The following is a 27,432-nucleotide window of genomic DNA, read 5'->3' as shown; positions in this document are numbered from 1 at the left end:
GCAGCATATCCTTATCTAACTTCTAACTCCCGGCCATAGCTCCAGGCTCTGCTTCTATCTCATTCTCTAGGGACCCTTGAGGGTTTCAGTTCCCACAAGGTCTGTGTGCTTTTGCAGTTAACACTCACCCTGCTTTCTGGGATGCCTTCTTAGAAGGTTGTAGACATAGATTACATTGTTCTCATCATGCTCTTTAGGGGTCTTACTCCCTGGGGCTCGTTTAGAAAAAGTATGGTGCAAATGTTCAGTCTGTCCCTGATGTCAAGATACCTTCATAAACAGCGCCCTGTTCCCCCACATAAGGGGTGAAACATTAAAGGATTTGGCTGTTTTTATCCCAACATTCCTTTAGCAGATTAGTTGGCATGTTCAGAAGATGAAGGCAAATTTAATCCAGAAAAGTATAAAAGTTCATGACCAGTCCGAGCAAATAACTGCAAAAAAAAATCCTTTAAAAGGCTAAGAAGAAAGAAATTCAAGGTTATTTCAAACACATGATCGTCTTTTTAAATGTCAAATTCCACCCACTAAACTTCATGCTGTTGTTTTTACCACTCTCATATTTTTTTAACTTTATATTTAATTCTTCTATTTTAAAACAGTGAAATCCCATCCCCCTGCTTTCTCCAAAGGCCAAGCATAACATGAAAATACCACAAAACACTCAGTGGGTAAAATGCAAACAGATTATGACAACACATACTGTGATTGCTCTATGTCTTTGCTTTTGAAAGGTTTGTGTTCCAAGTTTTTGTTCTCTTCCTTTAACATGAAAGAAGAGAAATCTTTACCTTAAGACACCACCAACACTTGGTCAGAAAATCAAGAGGGTCCTGGTTTTATTTCAATGAATTTATTTTACACTTGGCAACTTAAGGTATTACCTGTTTTTTATAAGCCCATTGATTGCAAGCGGTGTGGATTACAAAGGCATGGTTGAAGAATTATAAACTTAAAAGTATAAGCTAGTTCTCAGTAGTTCAAGGTTTTATGGTAACATCTTGAAGCCTACAGGCAGTATAACACAGCAGCAAGAACATTGCCTTGGGAGCCTTGGAATCAAAAGACATGGATTCTAGTTCCAACTTTGGATCTGTCTAGTTGTGTGCCTTGGATGAGGCACTCAATCTTCCTGCAAACCTATTTTCCCATCTATAGAATAGATAAGTAAAAGAAGAGCACTCCCAAGGGAACTTCCTGCTCTTAAAATTCTCTATGTCATCCTCTTTCATTCATTTCAGTCAGAGATTCAAGGATTTTCAATTCACATCTGAATGAGAATTTTCTCTTGCTACGGTAAACTTGGTTTTACCCAAGCTTCACAAATTAGAGTATTGTTTTCCTCTGTCTTTTTATCTGACTTCTCTGCCAGATATTACATGAATTCCAACTGTCTTTGTGTTTATAGGAAAAGATTCTTCTATGGCTTCTTCAGTTTATGCAAGAACAGGGCATCTCGTTGGATGAAGTAGACCAGGATGGCAACAGCGCTGTTCATGTAGCCTCACAGCATGGCTACCTTGGATGCATACAGGTACACAGGCCCTGCTATTTTGCAAAGAGAATTGAGTATATCAAATATTAAACAAAACATTAAAATTCTGTTCACTAGGAGAATGTCTGAATTAATTCACCTTTTGTATGGTCATAGACAATAAGGAATTATTTTGAGAAGTCCACACAAATGTAGGCATAAATATCCCTAAGAGTTTCTCTTTCAGTGTCCCAGAGTGTTGAAAAGGACTTTTCCTGCTCCCTTATCACTGCTCTAAAACCCCAGTGCTGAGGACAATAGACATTAAATTTCCCCGTGTTCTCAAGGCACCAGAGAAACCATTACCAGGCAGACATCTCTGTCTTTCACTGCTTTTCCACTCACTAGTAAATTTCACCCTTCCAGATATTTGAAGAATAAGACGGATTTTTCAGGAATGGATTAGAATTCTTTGTGGTAGGGAGTTGTAGACTAGAGAGACAATGCTGTGGTTCCCCCTTTCTCTGTAGTAGGACTGAGCTTCTCAAATGCATTCAAAAAGTCCAGAATTGGTGGGAGTGGATTCAGATATTGATCCTCTCAGCCCTTGGGCAGGCCACCCAGGGCATTGATTGTCCAATCACTGCACCCAACAGTGTCAAGTAGCCTTATCTTTTTACCCTAACTTGCCTTCTAAATATTGTCATGTTCATTGTGTACAATGATGTCAAAAAGTTGGGGAGCTGAGCCACAGGAGAGGGGAAGGAGTCTCGTCCCCCTGCCCCGAGTCACATGAAGGGTGCTCCAAGAAAGCTCCCTAGAGAGTGTGGGGTTCCTATGGGAAGAAGAGATGGCATCTCATCCCTCAGCTGAATGCAGAGCTGCATGAAGCTGGGCCAAACCCGGAGCTGCCGTCCGAGTAGTGCATGGCAGGAAAGCCCACCAGGGGTCTGTCTCCAGGTGTCTGGAGTATATGTGAACATAAGACCCAATAGATCTTTCCACCTAGAAAATGTTGAACGCCCTCAGTGACAGAGCAAAAAGAGGGGATAGCTGAAGGAGGAGTAGCAGGTGGAAGAGGCATGACAATGTGAGGAAAGGAAAGGCTTTGAATTGGAAACAAAGTCAAAGTTTAGACTTGGTCTAGAATATTATTTACAGACATAAATCATTATTACCAGAATCAGATCAATTATACCATTATTATCATTGAAAGTGACCCAAAATATGTGAATTTATTGCCATATCTATATGATATATAGGATAGGGAAATTGACAACATATAGTTGAAGGTCATGATTAGAGACAAGACTTTTACCTCATCAAGTTCATACCGTTCAAAATATGTTGTGTGTATATAACATTTAATACATTTTCTACCTTTAAGAAAGCAGCACTCTTTTTTTTGTTTGTTTGTTTTTTGTTTTTGGGGTTTTTTGGCTTACACGTGTGTTATTTTCCTATGTTGCAAACTCAGTGTGCTCAGTTATGCAACAGGTACTTACTGAGGCCCTCCTGGGTGCAACATAGATGGTATCCAAAACAGAAAACTGAGAGGTGAGAACTAGTTGCTCGGGAAGGTAGAGGAGACTTGGGAAATGACAGGAGAATATATGGGGAAAGTATAAATATAAAAAGCAAGAGATTTATGAAAACAAAAGGCAGAGATAATAGCAGAAATCTCTCTAGAGTGCCTACTCACATGGAACTGCTGTTTGGAGAACTAACTTGATAGGAAATAGTCCAGATAGCTGAAAGTTTTTCTATTATTGTTGGGAAAGCATACATCTTCTAATTTAAGGCATCAAGTTTTAAAAAGCGTGATATGAAATTGGAGAGTATAGGAGAGAAATTTAAATTCTTACCAGGTTCTGCAGAAATATTAAAGGAGTAGCATTTTTTCTAAAGGAAATATGATTGAATAACCATTGAAAAATATGCTTTTCTATTTAACAAAACACTCTAATATTTAATAGTCTTGAAACAAACTTTTAATCAGCTAAGAAATGACTAAAGCCAAAGAGAGCCAGCTGAATATTGCTATGTGAGATTTTACTTATTTTTCTTTTTAATATGTGAAGAGAGATAGTCTTTCCTTTTAGAGCATTCATCACTCCACTTACACACAAATGATATTTTTGGCACTGGACATCATGGAAGTGGAAACTTGGATAATCTTGGAAGGGGGTCTGTCCACTGGGTGTGAAATTTAAAGAAAAAAATGATAAGAGACTGAGAGTGAGCAAGGGACCCTATGAGGTGAGGGAGGGGACTGAGTAAGGAAAACAATGGAAAGAAAACTGCAGAGGTCAGGCTCAAAGGGGAGTAATAACACTGTGTGTTTGTATTGCATCTCTTCAAGAGCTCTGAGGGCTCAATACTGACATGGTCTTTGTGACACTCCTGTGAGGTAGGTGGCAATGGCTTTGTGGTGAGTTGACCTTTCATGGTGAGTGATCATAAACCAAAAGGAAAATGAAGCTCCTTAATGACCTCTCAGTCTAAGTAGCCTAAAATTTTAAATACTACAACTATTGCTTAGGGGAACATACTGTCTACTACCCAAATTAATCCGGGTTTGCAATCTCATCATAATATTGTCAAAGAATCTATCAGATTGTAGTGGTTGATTAATATTGATGTAATAACTTTTTATGGAATCTAATAATATCACAGTATGGACACAAAACAGTTTGGATGTGGTTTTTTTTTTTTTGAATTATTAATTTCAACCATGCTCCATCAAATTTCTGTCTCACCACAACTAATGGTACCTTGGCCAGATTCCATAACTTTGTCCTTTCTTATGACTATTAAAATTTACTCCAAGCCACTTTAAAATCTCAGTCTTACTTCTGATTCAAAGCATTCTCCTTCCCACCCAGATTAGACTCAAGATTCAAGGGACTTGGAATGGGAGTGAGACATGCCTTTTTACACACCACTTTAGCTCCTATCCCCCTCTCTCTTCTGGGCTGTAGTGTCAAGGATAAGGAGGAGATATGAAGAGAAAAAGTCCAATGTCTATTTGCTTAACTGGGAAAGGCATGCAACCTCCCTGAAAGTTGTCCCTGCTTCTTTGGCTGGCTGTGGTCACTGATGCCCTCTGTGGCAACCTTCAGATGCTGACTCTCCAGTGAGTGCCATGGGTGGGGTCTTCAGAGGGCCCTCTGGAGCCTTTCCCTCCTCCCCCATACAGTTCTCTCCACCTCTGGGGTACCCTATTGCCAAACGTCGCCAGAGAACCCTCTCCTCATTAACAGGGTGATAAGAAGCTCACACAAAGCTTTCTTCTACAAAGCCTGCTCAATCCACAGACATGCCCTCACCATGGCGCATCATGGGAGGGTGGGGGTTACTTCACAGCCTCCCCACTCTCAGCCACGTCATTTCTCTCCCGTTCTTTTTGTTCCTGATCAGATGGGCTCAGCAACAAATAAACAGGTGTTATTCCAAAACCAATTACCAGAGACCAAATCCAATTACTAGAGCCCAAGCAAATAAGAACAGGTAAGATTCCAGTCTTCCCCTCTTACAGGCATCTCTGACTTTATGAGTGATTCTCTTGGAGCCCAACCATGGCAAGAGGCAGAACTCCCCACCACAAAGACTGCGCTGCGTGTCTCATAAAGGAGAGCACACTATGGACAGCCTCCTCCTCTCTTTCCCAGCCCTCTCCTTATGTAGGCTGCAGGTGGGCATTGGTAGTGGTAGAACCGGCTCTGCTACATCATCACAGACTCTGAAGGGAGGTGTGTGATATCGACTGCTGGAAGATCCCTAGAGGCTTTCTTCATACTATTCAACATTCTGTTACAGTCATTAAAAAATCGTGTGTACAGAGATGCCCTGATACACATGTCTCTTCATTTTCTGACAGACCTTGGTTGAATATGGAGCAAATGTCACCATGCAGAACCACGCGGGGGAAAAGCCTTCCCAGAGCGCTGAGCGGCAGGGGCACACCCTGTGCTCCAGGTACCTGGTGGTGGTGGAGACCTGCATGTCGCTGGCCTCTCAAGTGGTGAAGTTAACCAAGCAGCTAAAGGAGTAAGTGGCCTGTTGGTTGCATGAGAACCAAGTCTAACTCATTATTGTTGTACTTAGGCTTCAGCCCAGTGCTGTGGTGAGCACTCTTCTTTCCAGTTGTACAGGGAATTCCTGCATTCTCCTCTTCTGTTCTTTTTCCATCTGAAGTCCTTACAGCCTGACTTCATGCTAAAGATGCCATCTCTGCAGAGGCAAAATGATGTCTAAACAGTAAAATGTACAGCAAGTTCCCAAAGCAGGGAATTTAAGCCAGTGGGCAAGGAGAGAGAGCCTCTCTTTGTGTTCACACATCAGGGCCAGATTACAGAGCACCGGAAGCACTCACAGGCATCATCTCCAAACTTTTGTCCTTAATATTTGAGGAAATCATAAAGAACATGAGAGAGAGGAAAAGGCTAGAGATGGACCAGTTTCCCAGTTTTCTCAAAAAGAAAAAGATGTAGGGGAAATTACAGATAAATAACTTGGTGACTATCACCAGCAAATTTCCTATAAAAATTAATCAGATGATTCATGAATCCTCAGAATAAAAAATAGTGCTCAGTCAGCATGAAGTTACTTAAAACGCTCCATGACTAACTACAGTCAGTTCTTTCCTTGATAAGATTATTAAACTGGTACCAGGGCATGTCTGGATGTCAGGGGAGTATTTCTGAGAGATTGTCATAATATGCTTAGAAAAAGAGGTCCCAGATGAAAGGTCATCAGGTAGGTCTCCGGCAAGTTGAAGGACTAAGGAGTTAGCACCTGCCTGAGGGGAACCAAGGTCAGCCCTTGAAAAGCTCACCCATTAAACATAGTTGCCAGATTGGGGAGGGTTTCCTGAAAATCAGTTAGTATTCAAAGTAATGTTGACAGATTAGGATGGTAAATCTTAAAAATTAAATTTTAGAGGGAAAAGAGTCTTATCTTTAAGTTTTATACACATACACACACACACACACACATATTTTTTTTCTGAATAGAGTTCATTTGAAAAAAGCCTTGGTTGGGTGAAAGACCTCGATTAACTATGATCCATGCAAAAATATGACAAGGCCTTGGACCCTCTGCCTCTTCTCTAAGCTTGGGGAAATCTCCCTTTTCTCTCTTCTTCCACTCTTCTGCTTTCGAGCTACAAGTCTCTGTGCCCCTCTACCCCTGCCCCTGTCAATACTAGAATAATTTCTTTAATGAGTTTATTACTTCTAGAAAAAATAAAATAAAATTTGAAACTTGAAAAAATGGGGTTACTGCCAAGCATCCTTTGCCTAGTTACACAAAACTTCCCCAGGTTAGGTGAGCTAGGTAAACTTCAAGGTCTCAAAGTAATCACAGGGAAAATGCACACAAATGAATAACTCAGTAAGCTATCTTCCCACAGTGAACACACTGTGCAAATGCCTTTATGAACATGTATAGATATTTCAAAAAACAAGTTCCTAGAAAAGGAATTGCTAGAGCAAAAGGCATACATATTTGAAATGTGGATAGATGTTAACTAATCTTTCCAAAAATGCTATACTAATGTCCACTCCCTCTAGTAATGTATGGACATATCGATAAAGAGGAACTTTAAAATGATCCAATGGAGTGTTTTTTCTAAAGGTTCATACTCAGAGAAGGGAACACAAAACATTCTCCTTCTTCTTCATAGCGTGGAATCTACAAAATTTTCATGAGCTACAATCACTGTTTTACTAGTGAACTGCTCAAAGTCAAAGTCTTGGCTGCTTTCTCAGTTGGTGATCCTGGGATAAAGTACACATATGTACTAGTAGACTGTAGTCCTTCAGTTGTCTCCAGAGCAGAATGCTGTGGACAGCTATAGTTGGGCCAATGACAAGATGAACTAAAGGAGGCTACATTGTATGCCCTAGTCTTTTACCTACTATATATCTCAGTGAAGTTGGCAAAACTAGAAGTGAATGGAGAAATCAACTTGGTACAGCCACAGTACACTGTGCCCTTCGGGCTCCCAGACACCAATAACATAGACAAGGACAGGAGAGAGGATGGAAAACACTAGTCTTCCCAGTCCAAAATTCTGGGGGAAGATAATCTTGAGTGCCTTTTCCAACCTTCAGCAACTCCTCAGAGTTAATAAACATAGTTAATATTTAGAAATGACAACCTTCAGCTCTACTGAAGTGCTAATCAACAAGTCTAGGTATTACGGGTGTCCCCCTCAAAAAAGTATGTTGGAATGTGACCTTATTTGGAGACAGCACCTTTACAGAAGTTACCAAGTTACAGTGAGTTCATTAGGATGAGTCCTACTTTGACTAGAGTCTTTATAATAGGAGAACATTTAGACACAGACATGCACACGGGGAGAATACCCATAAACATGAAGGCAGGGATCAGGATGGTGCATCTGCAAGCCAAGGAATGCCAAAGACTGCCAGCAAACCATCAGAAGCTAGGAGAGAAGCAAGGAACAGCTTCTCCTCACAGCGTTCAGAGGGAGCCAGCCTGGCCGACACCATGATCTCAGACTTCCAGCCTCCAGAGCTGTACGATAATAAACTTCTATTGTCTAAGCCACCCAGTTTGTGGTACTTCCTTACAGCAGCCCTATCAAACTAATACAGTGGCCATATGCCCATATATTTTCTTTTCTACAATTAGAGCTGATGAGTTCTTCCTGAGAGCTTTTATAGAATCCAGAGAGTAATCTTCCTTCTCCATTCATACCTGGGATTCAAGTTGTCAGTCAACCCAATTACCCCAAAATATTTTTCTTGACTGTGTCGTAATTCACTTTAAGACACATAATAAACCCTTTAAAAGCAAACTCTTATCTTTCTTCATCTGTTTTATCCCCTCAATAAATATTTTTCTTAAAAACATGTGACATGCAATACCAGCTGGCAGAGTGGGAAGAGTAGAATGTTTTTATGTATTTTTAGTTTTTATTTTTTTCATTAGACCAGAATCAGCAAATTACAGACTGTGGACCAAATCCAGCCCATCAGCTGTTTTCATAAATAAAATGTTATTGGAACACAGCCACTCACATTCATTTGTCTATCATGTAGGACTGATTTCATGCTACAAAGGCAGAGCTGAGAAGTTGTGGTACAATTGTATCACAACTGTGTTTAGCTCACAGCCTAAAATATTTACTATTTGGCCCTTTAAGAAAAAGTTTGCTTGCAGGTTCCCACATTAGGCAATTACATGTCAGTAGGTGAGTCTGGAAGAATGAATCAGATAAAATGAGTTCACAGACTTCTCTGGTCTTAGTGATGAAATGTTTGGACTAAAACTGACAGCTTCTGAGAAAAACAAAGAAAATGCTTGGGGCTTATATAAGGATATTAGCAGAATCCCATCTCACAGAATTAGATTTAGGCAGCTAATGGTTGCTGAGTATACACAGTGACACTCAACAAAGAGAACATTGGGCTTCCTCCACCCAATATCTAAAGTACAGCAGTCATTTTAAGAACATTGATGATATATTTATTTAATATATTTATGTATTTAAATATTTTAAATATTTTAAATCAAATATTAAAATATTAATAATTAAATATTTAATATTTAATATTTTAAATATTAATAATTAAATATTTAATATTTAATATTTTAAATATTAATAATAATTAAATATTTAATATTTTAAATATTTAATTCTTTTTTTATTGCTCTGTAACAAATTACCACAAGATTAGTGGCTTAAAACAGCATAAAATTTATCTTACAGGAATGTGGGTCAAGTCAAACTAGGCAGGACACATCTGTAGTGCCCACTACTTGGGAAGCTGAAGCGGGAGGATCGCTTGAGCCAGGGGTTCAAGTCCAGCCTGAGCAGCATAGCAAGACCCTATCTCTGAAATTTTTTTTAATTGAAAAAAATCTTTAATTCAAACAATTTAGGAAAAGTAAATATAACATTTTGAAGTGTATCCTTCCATATTTTTCTATATATATATATATTAAAAAATGCACATGTAGGAAATGGAGAGTTAGTTTTCTTTAAAATGAGGTTATAGATGCTCCTAAATTTACCATGGGTTTACGTTCCCAATAAACACATCACAAATTGAAAATATCACAAGGTTAAAATGCATTTAATACACCTAAGCTGTAGAACATCATAGCCTAGCCTAGCCTACCTTAAGTGTGCTCAGACCACTTACATTGGCCTACAGTTTAGCAAAATCATCTAACACAAATCATACTTTATGATAAAGTGTTGAATATCTCATGTAATGTATTGACTGCTGCACTGAAAGTGAGAAAGAATGGCTGTATGGATGCTCGAAGTACAGTTTCTACTGAATCCGTATCACTTTCTCATCATTGTAAATTTGAAAAATCACAAGTTAAAGTATAGTAAGTCAGAGATTGTATACTGCAAATAGTATTTTGTAATTTTCCTTTTTATTAAATGAAAGTAAAGTATACTTCATATATACATATTTATATATAACTATGCTTTATATCTACATTATATAGACATAAGTGGGAAAACTTTTTCTATGTCCATAGATACTCAAACATATTATCATTTTAATAGCTGTCATTGTAGAAACAATTATAATTTGTTAACTCAGACTTACTGATAAGCATTTAGGTTACTTACAGTTTTTCATTAATATTGGCAATAAATATCTTTTTGGGGTACTTTTGATTGTTTCCTTAGGAAAATTTCTGAACTGAAGATTATGCACATTTTAAGGCTTTTGTATTTATTGCAACTTACTGAAAATTATTAGGAAAAAAATTATACTCCCTAATTTATAGCAGTAGCCAGTATCAGAGACCTCATGTGTTTTGGTTGCTTTCCCAGACAAACAGTAGAACGTGTCACGCTGCAGAACCAACTCCAACAATTTCTAGAAGCCCAGAAATCAGAGGGCAAGTCACTCCCTTCTTCACCCAGGTAATACCAGCACATTGTTGTTTAGCATTCTTAAGTATCCTAAATTGTTAAGCCTTCTTCTGAACTTCCTTTGATATATTTTAAGAGGATGACAACAGAAAACATTTTCTTCTTATAAAGGGGAATAAAAATGAGAAATCACAGTGAAAAAGGCACAGGACCTAGAGTCTGAAGACCTACTCTATTCTCTGATTCTGCTATTTTTCATTCCACGACTATAAACAAGTCACTTACTCTTTTGTGAGAATTGAATCTTTTAATTCTTCATCTGTGAAGTGGAAATAGGAGATATATAGATATAGATATAAATATAGATATAGATATAGATATAGATATAGCTTGATAAGTTTGTTGAAAATGGAATTAGCTGAGAACATTTATGCAAAATTGATGTATAAACAGTAAAACAGACAAATTTAGTAGTCATGGTAGTTATAGCCAAAGGCATAAGGCACCTTATAGCTGATACTATGGAGTATTTGCACATTGTTTTGAAGAGACATTAAGTACTTATTTGTATTCTGTTCTTATTTACTTGTACATTATTAGTGGCAGTAAAGGCCATGTAGCGACTTGTGGCTGAATCATTTCAACCCAGTAGGAAATCATCTCATATGTCCTTCATCTTCTTTTTAGTTCACCATCCTCACCTGCCTGCAGAAAGTCCCAGTGGAAATCCCCAGATGCAGATGATGATTCTGTAGCCAAAAGCAAGCCAGGAGTCCAAGAGGGGATTCAGGTTCTTGGAAGCCTGTCAGCCTCCAGCCGGGCTAGACCCAAAGCAAAAGACGAAGATTCTGATAAAATCCTACGCCAGTTATTGGGAAAGGAAATCTCAGAAAATGTCTGCACCCAGGAAAAACTGTCCTTGGAATTCCAGGATGCTCAGGCTTCCTCTAGAAATTCTAAAAAGATCCCACTGGAGAAGAGGGAACTGAAGTTAGCCAGGCTGAGACAGCTGATGCAGAGGTCACTGAGTGAGTCTGACACAGACTCCAACAACTCTGAGGACCCCAAGAATACCCCCGTGAGGAAGGCTGACCGACCAAGGCCACAGCCCATTGTAGAAAGTGTAGAGAGTATGGACAGCGCAGAAAGCCTGCACCTGATGATCAAGAAACACACCTTGGCATCAGGGGGACGCAGGTTTCCTTTCAGCATCAAGACCTCCAAATCCCTGGATGGCCATAGCCCATCGCCCACCTCAGAGAGCAGTGAACCAGACTTGGAATCCCAGTATCCAGGCTCAGGGAGTACTCCTCCAAACCAGCCCTCTGGTGACCCTCCACAGCCCAACCCTGACAGCACTGCTGCCCAGAAAGTTGCCACAAGTCCCAAGAGTGCCCTCAAGTCTCCATCTTCCAAGCGCAGGACATCTCAGAACTTAAAACTGAGAGTCACCTTTGAGGAGCCTGTGGTGCAGATGGAGCAGCCTAGCCTTGAACTGAATGGAGAAAAAGACAAAGATAAGGGCAGGACTCTCCAGCGGACCTCCACAAGTAACGAATCAGGGGATCAACTGAAAAGGCCTTTTGGAGCCTTTCGATCTATCATGGAGACACTAAGTGGCAACCAAAACAATAATAATAACTACCAGGCAGCCAACCAGCTGAAAACCTCTACATTGCCCTTGACTTCACTTGGGAGAAAGACAACAGATGCCAAGGGAAACCCTGCCAGCTCCACTAACAAAGGAAAGAATAAGGCAGTAAGTGCTATTTGGAGACTATTCTTTTTTTCTTCCTTCACATGGATTATGTTTTTCCTAATACTACAGATTGTGGGCCCATGCTACCTTGAGGGAATCCCCAGAAAAAAAAATCCAAAGGGATGCATGGAAAGCCAAATAATGTGTCTAATGAGACATGTCTTGTTACATACATACTCCTTGCTCTTCTTTTGGAAAATATTCTAAGAGAGAAATGTTAAAAAAGAAGTCATAAGAGATTATATTCTGGTCCCTAAATTTCCCTAAATGGCATAATCTTTAGGTGTTAGGGATGCTAGACTTGGAGGCATTTCTGCAAGATGAAACCACCAGTCAGTGCAAGTTTAGTCCTGCATTGGCACTGATTCTGTCCTAAGGAAGAGTTTGTTCTCTTCATGTGATGTGATAGTTTATTCTCAGGCTCAATTAAAAAGTACATAAATAGATGCTCTGTTTCTAAAGACTTAACTGTACAACTTTGGGATGACCTTTGAAATGAATACACCACAGGGACCTCCACATAGGTATTTTACAACACAGACTCCTAAGTGTTGATTGGAGCCTATAGGAACCTGAAGTGCTTGCCAGTCCACAGGGGATGGCAGAGTATGCCATGAACTACATTTTATAATTGCCTTCATTGGAAACCCATGCACTATAATCTGTGATTTATATCCAGTGGATAAGAGATATGAACATCTTTTTAGGCAATGTTTCCTGCAAGCTTTGCACTTGCCATGCCATTAAAAAATGGTATAGCAGCCAAAATGCAAAACTCTCTGTGGAATGGAATGACCTAGATCATTCTCCACGTGATCCAGATAAACCACCCAGTGGAGCTGCAGAATCTTTGTGATTTATCATTAGCTATAAACGTTAGAATCCCATTACAATGAGGTTTAAGAACTGTCCATATTCTTTTTGCAGTACCCAAATCAAGTTTTAGTGAGTATTTCTCTAATTAATTGAACACCAAATTTTAAATTATAAATCAATTTTGTCTGTAAATTGTCCTTATTATAGAAGACTACATCATGTGTTTGTTTCAGCTAGAAAAGGCATACTTGTGCCCAAAACACCAGACCTTTTGAGTCAAATGTGTCAAAATTTAAGTCACTCAAATAAAACTTTACCAGGTAACTTACTGGGTTCTGCTACTCAGTAGTAAAAGAAGAATCATCTCAGTTGCCCATGCTCCTTAAAGTGCATACTAAGCCACTGTCCTCTAATCTGTCTTCCTGCATGCTTCGTGTTTACTGGGCTTGTGCATGTGCTGAGCTTGTTGCATGTTTTCAGATGATTTTTAATTGCACCTCTCTAGGAAATGTACAGCAGCTGCATCAATCTTTCCTCTAACACGCTGATTGAAGAGCATCTGCATAACTACGCACGGTACGTGGTGCTAGGAGATGTGTTGTGCGGCCTTGACATGCTTTGCTTTGAATTGCATGAGCTTTTAAATCATGGTCTTGGAGCACCTTTCATCAGAGGATAACACCAAGGAAGAAGAAAACTACAACTATTCCCCCAAGTAGAAGCAGGCACTGATGTAATGGTAACTAGGTCTTAGGTCGCTAGTCCCCCTTGGAGGGCTTTATTCCAGTGTCAGCCAGAAGATTCTTCTCAGTTCACAAACTTTTGCTGTATTTCCTAGTTGACTTTGGCTTTCAATCTTTGTTTTAATGGAGTCAAGTATTAAGAAAGTATTGAAATTAAATTTCCTGTCATGGTGGAGTGAGTCAGCCTCCAATCAGAATCGGAACTTTGAAACAGAGCTTGAATTTTATTTCAGTGTTGATTATAAACCAAAAGCTCCTTTCATCACCATTTTGCTGATCTCAGGAGAAGCAAGGCCTTGCCATTCTGAAATTTCTCAACATTAGCGTTATGAACACAATTTCAGTCTATGAGCCAGGTTTATGAGTGCCCATTAATAAAACAAGGGCCCTTCTCAAATAAGATGTTTACAATTCAAAATGCGTGGACTACATAACACAGAAAGGAGAGAATTGAGTCCCCAATGGCTGGGCCACCTCCTTGGGCAAAGTCCTTCTGCAGCGTAGCTGTCATCTCCCTGTGGGATGAAACCAGTATGCCTTAACTGGTTTATTTCAGAAGAGTTACATCCGTAAACCCATTTTAAAAGACTATCACTTTTTATTTTGAGACAGAGTCTCGCTCTGTCACCCCGGCTGGAGTGCGATGGCACTATCTTCGCCCACTGCAACCTCCGCCTCCCGGGTTCATGCCATTCTCCTGCCTCAGCCTCCCGAGTAGCTGGGATCACAGGCCTGTGCCACCACATCTGGCTAATTTTTGTTTTAGCAGAATGGTTTTTGCCATGTTGCTCAGGCTGGTCTCAAACTCCTGACCTCAAATGATCCACCAGCCTCAGCCTTCCAAAGTGCTGGGATTACAGGCATGAGCCACCGCACCCAGTCATAAAAGACTATCACTTTTAAAATATTTAAACAAATTGAAAAATTATGGTATGCCATTCAGCACTCTTCCAAAATCCTCCAAAGCATGTATGTGGCTAGATGGATGGGTGGGTGGTGGTGTGTGTGTATTTGTGTGCTGTGGGTATGAATTTTAGTTGAGAATACTAAGTTGTAAGGAAGTCACTCTGCTTTTTTCTTTCTCTAAATCAAATTTAATCTGCTCTAAGTCTTTATTCAGGCTAGAGGGAAATTAAATATCAGTCATTTTAGGGGATGCCCCTAGGGGGCTCATTAATTCAGTATGTTAAAGGAAGAACCTTGGAGCTTCAATATTTACTGGTCACCAGTGGTCTGCTTGGGTCAGGCTCACATGTTGCCAGAGTCCAGGTGTCTGAACTGCTTCCGGTCTCACCGAGGCAGGGAATCTTGGCCAGTGCTGAGAGCCAAATGCCTGGGGTGGGAAAGGAATAGAAAAAAAAAAAAATGCTCATTGCCCTCCTAGACCTTGGTATTAGCCCACTTCTATTTCATTTCTCCTAACCTGGGTTCCTCACCCCTATGCCCTCTCTGTCCCCATCTTGGGAGGAATGTGTTTTCTGGTGCCTGGAAAATTCTGCTTTTGTCCTTAAACAGAAGCTACCAGCAACCCTCTGAGGCAAGAAAGCACAAAGAGTTGGCAAACTCCTTGGGAAGGGGAAGAATACCTCTTATTTCTTCCAGGCGCCTACAGCCACAGGGAGTAGGAGCAATTAGTATCACAATTAGTGATAAAGACAATTAGTATAAAAGACAATTAGTATCACAGTAGATTCTCCTGCCAGAAGCATTTCATTCTGTCTTTTTATAAGCAAGGGAACAAAGCTGAGACATCTGCTATAATAGGATTACAAAAGTCAGAGCACAAAATGAGGTTATGGGGCTACTCAGTTATCTGACGCTAGGTTAACACTTTCCCTTTCTAAGCTTAAGGAAAAGTCCTTCTAAAGGCTCAGTTTAGAACCTATTAGATTCATTGGCTTTACTTATTAACAGAGTTTAATTTCAACAATAAATACTTAGAAACCCCAAAATAAAAATATTCAATGTATTTAAATAAACATCTTGACCCCTTCCCCTCATTACCCTGTAAATTAACCTATACTTTATCATGGTTGTCATTTGCCATGTGTTTCCATAGAAAGTGGAAACCTTGGCCGGGCGCGGTGGCTCATGCCTGTAATCCCAGCATTTTGGGAGGCCGAGGTGGGTGGATCACGAGGTCAGGAGATCAAGACGATCCTGGCTAACAAGGTGAAACCCCGTCTTTACTAAAATTACAAAAATTAGCCAGGTGTGGTGGTAGGCACCTGTAGTCCCAGCTACTCGGGAAGCTGAGGCAGGAGAATGACATGAACCTGGGAGGCAGAGCTTGCAGTGAGCAGAGATCGTGCCACTGCACTCCAGCCTGGGCGACTGAGCAAGACACCGTCTCAAAAAAAAAAAAAAAAAAAAAAAAAGTGGAAACCTTAGTTCTTTCATGCTAGAAAGGAGATGTTTCACTCACTCATAATCACACACAGACAGAGGGAACTAGGCCGGTTCACTCCTGAGATAAAGCAAAAATGGATCTCTCTGGCTGAAATAAAGATTCCTCTGATAAATTCAGACTGGAGTGGGAATGTGGGCCTGAAAAATACCTAAGCTTGCATAATTTTGTCTGTGGGACCCTACTGCAAGAAGGAAAGGAACTAAAGTGTTCGTGTCTCAGCAATGACTCCATATCTTGGCCCTAAAATTTGCTTGACCACCAAATGGCTCCTCTCAGGTAGCAGGGATGCCCAGGGTGATATGACTTTGGAAACCAGTGGCAGTCATTGGGTTGGAGTTGGGGCGAAATGTTATTGCCTCTACATAGCCCTATCAGCATATCCTGGGGAAAAGAGTGAGGCGATGGATCCTGGTTCCAGGAATACATTGGAATTCCATTTTAGTTAAAAGAAATTATTTTTTTCTGATAACAGAAAAATAGGGACTATAAATATAACATTTTAAAGAATGTCTGCTCTGTGAGGACTCTGTTTGCTATTTATTTTTCTAAATTGGTCACAGCTTGATAGCAAAGAATCTAAATTTCTTTTCAATGCCCTTTAAAATTAGATTCAACTCTAATCCTTTGAGCAGCTTTCCCAGTGTGATTCAACTGCAGAGGATAACTTGGTTTATAACAAGCAGATTTATCTTACAAAGGACAAGTTGTTTTTAAGTTATTATAACTCCAAGGAAATGTTTGCAATTACTTGTCTTAAAATGCCAGTGAAACATTCATTTCCCAGAGTTTAAGTCCATCTGAGATCTTTAGGGCACTAAGTGAGCATTGATTCCAGTTACTGATAGGCAAAGGGCGTAACCCCTGGCCACCACCAGTAACACCCACTTTGACCACAGTGGCACAGTTGCCTGAGGGGTTAACATCAGGAAACCCCTAATCCTAGCACCAGCGTTAGCATAGACTCCTTAAAAATCATAAAGCAATAAATACCATTAGTGTGGGTTTTACTGACAAAGTATTAGCCACACTGGGAATTTTATATTGGGAGCCAAGAGCTGGTATCAAGTATTTTGCATAGATCTTAAGGTTGTTCAGCAGCCACTTCAAAGAGACTGGTTTGTTTCGCCAGCAGTGAGATGACATCTGCTATGGTAATGGTCATCTGCTGTGCCCATTAGGGTATCATTCTCCCACCCCTAACACACACACACACACACACATTTCTGTCCTTAGTGCCAGGACATCATACTAAACAGAAAAAGGAACAAAGATGTGGAAGACATTGGGAAGTAAAGGTGAGGCCCTGGCTGAAACCTGCTCCCAACCAGAGCATATCCTCAGCCCCACTAAAAAGCATTTCCAGAATCATGATGGGAAAATGCAGCCAGTGCAACAAGACCCTGGTGCTGCTGAACAAATGGGTCCTTGCCATCATTCCTCTATATATTATCAAATAACCATATTTTAATCTTGTTTTCATTTTTTGACGTTAAAATGTTAACATGATTTTTAACTCATATGCTTGATTCTTGAAAGGATAATGATAAACCTACTCAATCATGTAGGTGTGTTACCACACTGTCTAATATATGTTGAGTGCATCCTTTCAGAGACAGACAAATCTTACCAATGCAACAGTTCAGAAAAGTTTGTTAAAGTGCTGTTAATGAAAAAGTATTTAGTAAAGTAGTTGGTGCTTAACACTATAGACATTTGAGTTTTCGCTCAAAAACTGTAGTTTCATGGATTTTTTGTTTTGGTTTTGTGTTGTTTTTGAGACAGAGTTTTACTCTGTCACCCAGGCTGGAGTGCAGTGGTGCGATCTTGGCTCACTGCAACCTCCGCCACCCAGGCTCAAGCGATTTTCCTGCCTCAGCCTCCCGAGTAGCTAGGATTACAGGCGTATGCCACTACCACCCAGCTACTTTTTGTATTTTTAGTAGAGACAGGGTTTCACCTTGTTGGCCAGGCTGGTCTTGAACTCCTGACCTCAGATGATCCACCTGCCTCAGCCTCCCAAAGTGTTGGGATTATAGGCATGAGCCACCACACCCAGCCTGTAGTTTCAAGTTCTAAGCCCTGAATGGAAGTATAATTTTCTGTTTGCCTTTCTAACCTACTGGCACCAGGCTCCATGCCCAATTAGCAAAAGTGGAAAGACAACAACCAGGTACCTAAAGTTGGGTGATTGCCTCTGCTCCAGAAACCCCTAGAGCAACACTGACCCTCCCAGCTCCCATGCATCCCCAGGTACTCTGTGCTCTCCCACAATGTACCCCCAGGCACTCCATGCTTCCTCCCCACCAATGCTTCCCCAAGTGTTCTGTCTCTGTCCCCATACCCAACCCTGCCAACCCTTTCTCTGTCTCTCACTCTCGCTCTCTTTCCTGCCTCCTCATGCTTCCTTAGGTGTTCTGTGTTCTGTGTCCTGCCCACACCCACCTCAGCCTCGCCTATAGTTTCAAAGTATTTTCAGAATGAAAACCCTCATTATATACTATGACTTGGAGAAGAAGAAGTGAGAGGCTCTAAACTTAAACTATTTCATCACATGAATTAAGTGACAGTTCCTTCTTTCAAATGTGCCAGGGTTTGGGGTTTCCATTGACCATTGCACAGTAGAATTTCAGGAATTTGTTGCCAATAAGGCAGAGTCTTGTGTATAAAGAAAAAATGTCGATGTTATGAGAAGCCAGAATGATCATATCTTCCCAGTGTCTAAGCACAATTTAGCAAAGTCTTTATAGAGGCTGGCAGAGTTCCCAAGATGGATGCACAAATGGGGTGTCTTTTCATAAGCTCCTTACACTGGGAAAAGGAGAAAGCAGATTGCACCAAAAGAAGACAGTGAAACAGTTTAGTTAGTATCAAAGTACGATAAGTTGAGACATAAAAAAGGCAGGGAAGACCCTCGTACTCTCTTAAATCACTGCCCCAGGGAGGCAGGAAATGAATGTGTGGAGCTTGTGAACACCCATGAACCAACAGTAGGAAGATAACAGGAAGAGAACTGCCTTGGATACCAAAATCTTCCCACCAGACCACTTGCTTTCAACAAGCCACTCCTGATTTAAGGATAGTCAGAAAACCTAAGGACAACTCACTTTCCACCCCCACCCTCCTTTCCTTATTCCCCAAAGATCCAGTTTTGAATTGTGTGACCTCAAAGCAGATACATGTTCTATTAATGTCATATTTGCACCACATGTCTGCCACCACTAGGGGCATCTTTGTGCATTAAAAGAACAGAGCCTGCCTATATCTCTTAAGGCTGGATGGAGTTTCAAAGAAGCAATAGATTGGTTGAGTTTAAAAACACCAAATAGAGACTTTACACAGCCACTTTCCAGTGCCTTCACGAAGTATCCCTCCCCCAGCCAGCCACTGGTGCTCTTCGTTGCTACGCTGATGACAGCGTGGATGGACAATCTTCCTAATGCCACATCCCTGGATGGCCAGGCCACTCTTTGCAACCATTTTCAGCTCTAAGTCACACATTTTGCTCTGCCAGGATAAGGCATGGTTCCTTCACTCAGGGAGATCCTAATCAAGAGAGAATTAAAATAGGATTCAAGTAAAACATGGCAAACTCTGTGAAAGGCCTAAGAGCTTCATGAAAATAGCGACCCCCATTAGCACCTTTGGACTCCACGTGTACTCCCAGCATCTTGCTTGGTGCCTGGTGCATGATAGAGACTTCATAGATATTTGGAGAGAGGCAGAGCTAGAGAGAGGAAAAGAGGAAGAAGAAAGAAGAATATAAATTAAAAAAAGACTGAGCCTGTCTTCCCACAGCAGGGGAAAATGGAGTGTTCTTTATCAATATTGGCCTTCTGGTCACAAGTCCACCTACCCACAGTGAGTTTCCATTTGGGCACTTCAAATACAAGTGTTCATACCTTGAACCAGAATCCCATTTCTTAGTAGATGACACTTATAGATGTGCTCTCAGTCAAAACTCTGAGGGAGATCACAGAAAATAGCAAGGTTTCCCTGTTTTGGTTTTCAGCAGAAATGTCGTGCATGCCATGGACCATTCTACATGGATGCTGTAAGTTGCTGTCTAGTCACCATGGACTGTGGAAATATGCAATCCATGCCTAGATGAGTCAGCAAGTTAGAACACTTGAAAAACTGTTATTTAAATTTAAGGGTTTTTTCTTTCCAATTTTGGTCACTCAGAATGTGATTTCAAATCCAAAAATGAAATAGAGGAGCAGCAAATTATCTGAATAATTCATGCCAGAATTACCCAAGCACTTTTGTTCTTTGCATACTGCTAGTTTGGGATTAGGTAATTGAAGGGTTCAGAGAGGATTGAATTATCCTGGTATTTTTCAGATAAATGCCTCAAGTTAATATTTTACTTGATACAGACTTAGCTCTAATCATACGGGTTTTTGTCCTGCAGAAAGAGTGCTCATTTTAGTGTTTTTGACCACAGCACCTCTTATATTAAAGCGGAAATGCCCGTCAAAGTCTAAACTATATTATCCTTAGCCTATGACCGAAACCTTCTTTTAAATTTTTTGTTTTAAATTTATTGTTAAAGTGATATAGATACTTACAAGAGTAGTATTAGCATTATAATAAAGACTGGATGTGCCCTGTGCCAAACCCACCCCCTTCCCTAGCCTCACTCTTTTGAATCGACCACTCGCTTTTCCTTCAGGTGTTTTCTCTAGTATTCTCTATTTGGAAGTAACAAGCTCATACATATTTTCAGTTTCAAATAGTATCCCTGTTATCTATTGGCATTCTACTATAGAAAATCAAAATGATAGCACTTATAAACACTTATAAAGCACGTACAGTATCCCAGAGAATATTTCAGGTACTTTACACATATTTACTATTTTAGTCTTCTCAATGACACTATGTGACAGATACTTTTTTCTTTTTTTTTTTTTTTTTTAAGAAACAGGATCTTGCTCAGTCTGCAGTACAGTGGTGTGCAGTACAGTGGTGTGATCTTGGCTTACAGCATCCTCTAACTTCTGGGCTCAAGAGATCCTCCCACTTGAGCTTCCTGAGCAGCTAGAACTACTAGCATGTGCCACCCCACCCAACCAAGCAGATACTATTATTATCCTAATTTTGCATATTGGAAACTGAGACATAGAATGATTACATATCTTGCCCAAGGTTACATAGTAATGATGGCAATAGATTGTGGAGCCAGGATTTGAACTCAGTTAGTCTGGCTCCTAAATCCGTGTTTTTAACAATGAACCAAATGTGTCTAGCTCCATTTTAGCATCCAACAATGCAACACTGCACCTGCTCTCTCTTTCTCTGTCTCTCTTTTTCCCTCTCTTTTCTCTCTGTCACACACACAACTACACACATGTACACATTCCTACTTCCTCTTCCTCCCACCCCCATGAGTATAGTTGTATCACTCTAAAGAGCTAAATCAGTATTCAGTGTTAATTATCATTGTGGTTATTTAAATATTAATCACAAGGATTCATTCATTGTGTTGTCCTGTGTTATATTTTCTTTCTCATTCAATTTTATGTTTCCCATGGAAATAATTTTGGTTTCTTAATTTACAATGCATTTCTAAACACTCTGCTGAAAACCAAACCATCTTTTAGCACCCTCAGACAGTTCAGGTGTTTGTCAGTTTCTCTCTGTTCATGGACACCCCCCCTCCTGCCCCCATCTTCACTGCTGCCTCCTGGCACTGCCACACAGCTATCATCCCAGAGTCTGTCATGCACATCATCCTGGGAATTCCTTTTGCTTCTCTCCTGTTTAGACTCTGTTTCCCGAACCTGTCTTTTCTTTTTGGTTGATTCTCATGCTTCAATCATATATCTTCCCACCCAAGGAAGGTAAATAGGTGCTAAGTTTTTTGAGACCTTGACAGTCTGGAAATACCTTCAATTTACCGGATTGACTGTTTGACTCAGTATAGGATTCTAGGTGGTAAATTATTTTCTTTCAGAATCTTGAACACATCATTTCATTTTCTTTTGCTTCTAATGTGTCTGTTGAGAAGCCCCATTCTCTGCTGATGGCTTGGAAGATTTTATGATTTCTTCTTTATCTCCAAAATTTTGATTTTTTGATGCTTTGCCATGATGTGGGTCTGTTTTCATTCCTGGACTGTGGGCACTCAGCAAGCTTTTTCAATCTCAGTACTTCAATTCTGGGAAATGTTTTGTACAATTTCTCTGAAAATTTTCTCTTCTCCAATTTCTCTGTTCCCTCTTTTGGAAATCATCTTATTCTAACGTTAGACATACTGGACTGATCCTCAGATTTTCTAATGATTCTTCTCTATTTATCCATACTTTGATTTTTTTAGTTTGAATCTCTAATATATTTACTGAATTTTGCCTTTCAATTTTGCTATTGAATTTTTTATTTCTGCTATAATAATATTAATTTCCAATATCACTTTACTGGTTTTCTCTTTTTTCCTTCATTATAGCTTTTTTCTTTTTTTTCTTTTTATTTTCTTTTTGAGACAGAGTCTTGCTCTGTCACCCAGGCTAGAGTGCAGTGGTATGGTCTTGGCTCACTGCAACCTCTGCCTCCTGGGTTCAAGTGATTCTCATGCCTCAGCCTCCATAACTGGGACTACAGCCACCACACCTGGCTAATTTTTGCATTTTTGGTAGAGACGGAGTGTCGCCATGTTGGCCAAGCTGATCTCAAACTACTGACCTCAACTGTTCCACCTGCCTTGGCCTCCCAAAGTGTTGGGATTACAGGTGTGAGCCACCACGCCTGGCTTTTGTAGAGTTTTATGAGCAAATCTTATTTAAATGTTTGCAGTCAAATACAAATGCACATCTTTATCTTCCTTTTTACAATAAAGGCATCATACTCTACACACAGTTTTGTTTCTTGCTTTTTTTCACCTTACATGTTGGAGGACTTTATGTGTTAGTGTACAGAGAGCTTCTTCATTCTTTAACATAGTTGCTATCATCTTCAGAAGTACACGGTGCTTCTAATTCCTGCATCTGGCAGCAGTGCAGATCAGTTAGTTGGATTCCCTGACTGTAAGCTTGGGTTTTTGCTTTTTCTGCTCTGCTAAACCAATTCTAAATGTTCATCCACCTTTCTGTTTCTGAAATACTATTGACATTTTGTCTGTTGTATCCTCTCCTCCCATTTCCCTTATTCATCTAAATTTGTGTCTTTTTAATTTCTTTTATTTCAGTGTTATTTTGCAGGATATGGAGGACAAATGTGCGTATTCAATCCATCATGTTTAATTGGAATCTCTAGCACATCTTTTAGCCAATTAGATTTTTCTTTCACCTTCTTCTCTTTCCCTTTCTTGCCCATGGACAGCTCTCTAAAGTTCCAGTTAGAGGGAAAATAAAAATAAGAATTATAACTTTCAGATGATGATGATGATGATGATCAAATATATTCCAGCACACTGAAAATAGGCTTCATGGTCTTTGTGAGTAAGCACAATTTTGAGACTCTGGAGCCACGCCTGGGGTTCTCCTGCATCCAAATGTGGTCTCATAATAGCTAGTATCATTACCAGAAAGTGTTTTTGTCTGGTGTAGCAACAAGAAGTAATTTAGTAATATGTGGCCTTTTCCACCCTCAGAAGATAGCTCCTCTCTGAAGATTTTACACCCAGAATGGGACTAATACCTCATGAAAATGATTGCACCTGCCTAGGGGAAAATTTATTTGAAAAGCAAAGCTGTTCCCTGGCTCAAGTTTGTACTCTTTTTCCACAGACTTACTAGGTATCCAGTATTGAGGGAAAAGGAGCATATTGTTCTTTAGCTTTCTTTTTCCCATAGATTTATCTACTTATGATCTTTCAACATGCTATGACTCAGTAATCACACCCCAAAGAAAAAGCATTCTTCTTTAAACTTTTAAGGCTCAAGCTTATTGGAGAATAAAAGTGTCACCAGTGAATCTATCTAAATAAAATAAAAATATTTTGTTTATACTCAACCAACAGTACTATACTTCCTATCTTGTTTAACTCTGATAAAATTCCCATGACTGTAAAAATGCCTGTATTTCAATCAGTATGGTTGAGAAATTATTTCCATAGCTGAGTTAGAAAGTGTTTAGTAAGTGTGTGTTATTACATGACTATTGCTTTCATTGTTTAAAGAGTGGTTTATATGAAAAGAGAATAATTTGCGTATTGGAATGAAGTGTTCTTCAGTGTGGTTTGTATGAGGATAATTTCCATTTTTGGTGAGCTGTTTAGTGGTGTTGTCTTGTAACTTGACCATAGTTTTATCTAATTTTGGCCTGTGGTTTCTCTTCTGCTTAGGCATAATGACATCAATAGAAAAATGAAGAAATCCTACAGCATAAAGCACATTGCTGAGCCAGAGTCAAAAGAACTCTTCTTGTAAATCACTTTTTAAATTTTCTCTCACTGATGCCCTTTGGACACTAGTGGAAATTTCTGGATATCCTCTATGGAAAGAGAACCATGAAAACAATGCCTCACCAGCAGAAGAACAGAATATCAGGATGCCTTAAATTTATAGTAGTAGACTGTAAAAGATTCCTTTTGGGGTGATATCTGTATATATAACTTGTGTTTTTTTTAAAAAAAAAAAAAGATGCTGTTTAAAAGCATGATTGGGAAAATGTATGTTTTTAAAGAGTAGATTGATTCACCCTACCCACAGGACGTTGACCAAACCACTGATGCCATTTTATATTTCATCAATTGCATGAGTATTTGCTAATGTTGATTGAACCTCCCTTTCCCCGTAATGTGGGCAGATTTGGCTCAGCTCCTTCATGAGATCAGGTCAGTGATATTGTTTTATGTCAAGAGTGTTCTTTCTGTCATTTCTACTTTTGTATAAAGGAAATAAAACAATGTTAACAGCCACCTATAAGCTTGGGGCACCTACTTTCTAACAAATCTGTGATGTTCTGATTTCTAAGGGACTTTGCAAGTATTTTGACTGCTGGTATTTGATTTCAGGAACAAACTGCTCAGTTTAGCGGTTTTCCCATAGGGGTCAAATAAAACGTTCTATATTTCATTAAGTACTAAAAGATCAGACAAGTATATAAAGTAAGTCAGTTCCTTCTGCCTTCTCAAATCTCAGTGTTGACATGGGAAAATATTAAGGAGAACTAAGGATTTAGCCCCTTCTTGGGCCACTTTTTTCTGCCTCTGACACATTATGAGACCTGTCTAATCCCTTTAGGAGACAGTGTGGAGCCCAAGTTCATAACAGCCCCATTCTTGATGCAGCTCTCTCCCTCCATGTAAGCAGTAAGTTCCAGAAGGCTTCCTTCTATCATGTAAAAATATATTTCTGTTGAAACTTCAAGAGTTTTATTTTCAAAGTATTGGCATGGCCTATAAGAGGCCTGTCAAGTTTTAGTTTAAAAGTAGAATACATTCTTACCAGTAGGAGGGAACACTGTATGCTACTATAGTTACTAGCAATGTCACTGCAGCCAAATCAGTCAAATGTGAACCATTCCTGTATCCTGGTGCAGAGAGCAGATAAACTCACTGAATTAAGAGATAATCTTGCATATGTAGGTCATCTGACAAACTTGGGCTTGATGAGATGCAATTAGGTAGAAAAGGAGCTAATAATATCTGAGTGCCTTTTATGTACCAGACAGTATTATGTGGTGATATTACTACTTTCATTTTATAGACGAGAAAACAAAAGTTTGAAATGTCTTAAGACCTGGTTCCCAGGTAACAGGTAACACTAGTAGTAAATCGCATAACTAGGCTTTGATACGTATTTGCCTATTATCCCCACTACACTGATGATCCTACACTGTGCTGTCTCCCTAGTGCACTAAGTGCTGGACTCGCACAGGAAGCATGAGTTCTGGTGTCAGCTCTTCTTCTAACAGCCCTTTGATCTCAGACAAGGGGCATTGCCCTGCCCAAGAAATCTGGAAAGGGCAAGACGGGCCTACGTGCACATCGAGGAGAAGAAGTTTCCTTTCAAACTTACAGAGCAACGTGTCTATGAATTTCATTCCATGTGCTGTGTCCTTGTCTGGGTCCTGTGAGTTGCTACTGTTAGAGCCTGGTGCCATGTGTAAACCTTCATTTATCACCTGGTCTTTTCCTCAAACGAGATGCCCTCACTCTGATTTATGCCCCTTGGCCTTATCCACCCACTTTGATTTTTTCCTCATATTTCACTACTTTGTCCTATTGCTTGAGATTCTAACAGAGAATTTATGGCAAGCACATGTGAAATGTAGACTCCTGTGTTTTCTTTCTGCTTAGTGCAGAGGAGGTGATGGTGAGGTCACACAGCCAACCTTTGGGATTTGGCCAAAATGAAGCCTCGAAGAAAGAGGACCCGGTAAGTGCTCTCTGTCTCCCAGACATCCCAGTTTTCTTCTTAAACTGTGTTTTTAAATGTGAAAGATGAAGGGGGCTAGGCAGAGATTTCATAAGCCACAAAGAGTTCCTGATTGAACATAGCAAAGAAAATTTCAAGAGTTTGAAAGAAAGAGATGTTACTTTGACTTAGAAAAAACACTGGCAATTCAGTTGTTCAGTGACACTAGCATTTTAGCTTCTGCAGTCTGAGTACAGAAGAGCAAAGAATAAAAAAGGTAAAATAGGGAAGTTGAGCAGATTCAGATCAGCCCAAGAAATCTGGGCTGATAATGCATTCTGTTTAATGATGTTGCTAGGATACTAAAAATAATGGCCCTTAAATTATACATGTACCTACCTTTACTAAGTTCCTTATGAAATCGATACCTATGGTTGCTTGAAATTAGTACAAATGATGTTTTCCTTACCACAAACTTAGTTTTGTCCACCATTTTTTAAATGAAAACACAGAAAACTCATTTATCTTTTTCTAGAAATTGAGACGCATTAACATGTTAAAGAAAGCAAGAATGTGTTTCCTTTTAGTGAGCAGAGCTTTGAGGCCCCTGTCCCAACTGCCGCCCATTGGGCTAGTAAAATGAGTAAAGCTCTATCTGCATGCCTAATTACATGCAGTAGAGTAGGAAACTCAGCTCCATTGTAAAAAACAATCACATCTGTCAGTATCTTTTAAAGACTGGGTTCTTTTATGTCACTAAAGGGACTTATATTACCAAAGTTCAACACAGCAAATTAGGAATGTTTCTTAGAAAACATAACAAGATACCAAACTGTCACCACTTTCAATGGATTGAATTCCCACTATTTATTCTTGTAAAACAGTATCAAGACTTCAAACCAAATAAGAAAGTTCTAGATGTGCATCACAGAGTTGGAAGTGCGGATGAGGCTTTTAAAAGATACCGTCAAGTAAGACATTGAGAATTAATTATTTTTCTCAAAATGAATAATGATAAGCAAAATTATGGTACAAGCTAGAGGAAATAATTATCAATATTTAA

General features: G+C 39.7%; 1 protein-coding gene across 13 annotated transcripts in view; it reads left to right on the top strand.

The window, feature by feature from the left end:
- Positions 1-25,093, top strand: part of SNCAI (synuclein alpha interacting protein) — a 147,014-nt gene extending 121,921 nt beyond the window's left edge. For 5 of the 13 annotated variants that reach the window (XM_011710080.3, XM_071098547.1, XM_071098549.1 and 2 more), the window contains 6 exons: positions 1,409-1,534; positions 5,355-5,524; positions 10,305-10,397; positions 11,034-12,105; positions 13,427-13,497; positions 24,353-24,967. In XM_011710080.3, the coding sequence (XP_011708382.1) occupies positions 1,409-1,534; positions 5,355-5,524; positions 10,305-10,397; positions 11,034-12,105; positions 13,427-13,497; positions 24,353-24,437 (1,617 nt within the window). In that variant the 3' untranslated portion in view covers positions 24,438-24,967. Of the gene's footprint in view, positions 1-1,408; positions 1,535-5,354; positions 5,525-10,304; positions 10,398-11,033; positions 12,106-13,426; positions 13,498-24,352 lie in introns of all 13 variants that reach the window. The other 8 variants (XM_011710085.3, XM_071098550.1, XM_011710086.3 and 5 more) reach the window with 3 other exon arrangements.
- The last annotated feature ends 2,339 nt before the right edge of the window (positions 25,094-27,432 follow it).

The sequence above is a fragment of the Macaca nemestrina genome, chromosome 6 (genome assembly GCF_043159975.1).
Source record: "Macaca nemestrina isolate mMacNem1 chromosome 6, mMacNem.hap1, whole genome shotgun sequence".
NCBI classification, from domain to species: domain Eukaryota; kingdom Metazoa; phylum Chordata; class Mammalia; order Primates; family Cercopithecidae; genus Macaca; species Macaca nemestrina.
Note: the sequence above shows the minus strand (reverse complement) of the source record. Positions and strands in the feature narration are given on the sequence as shown.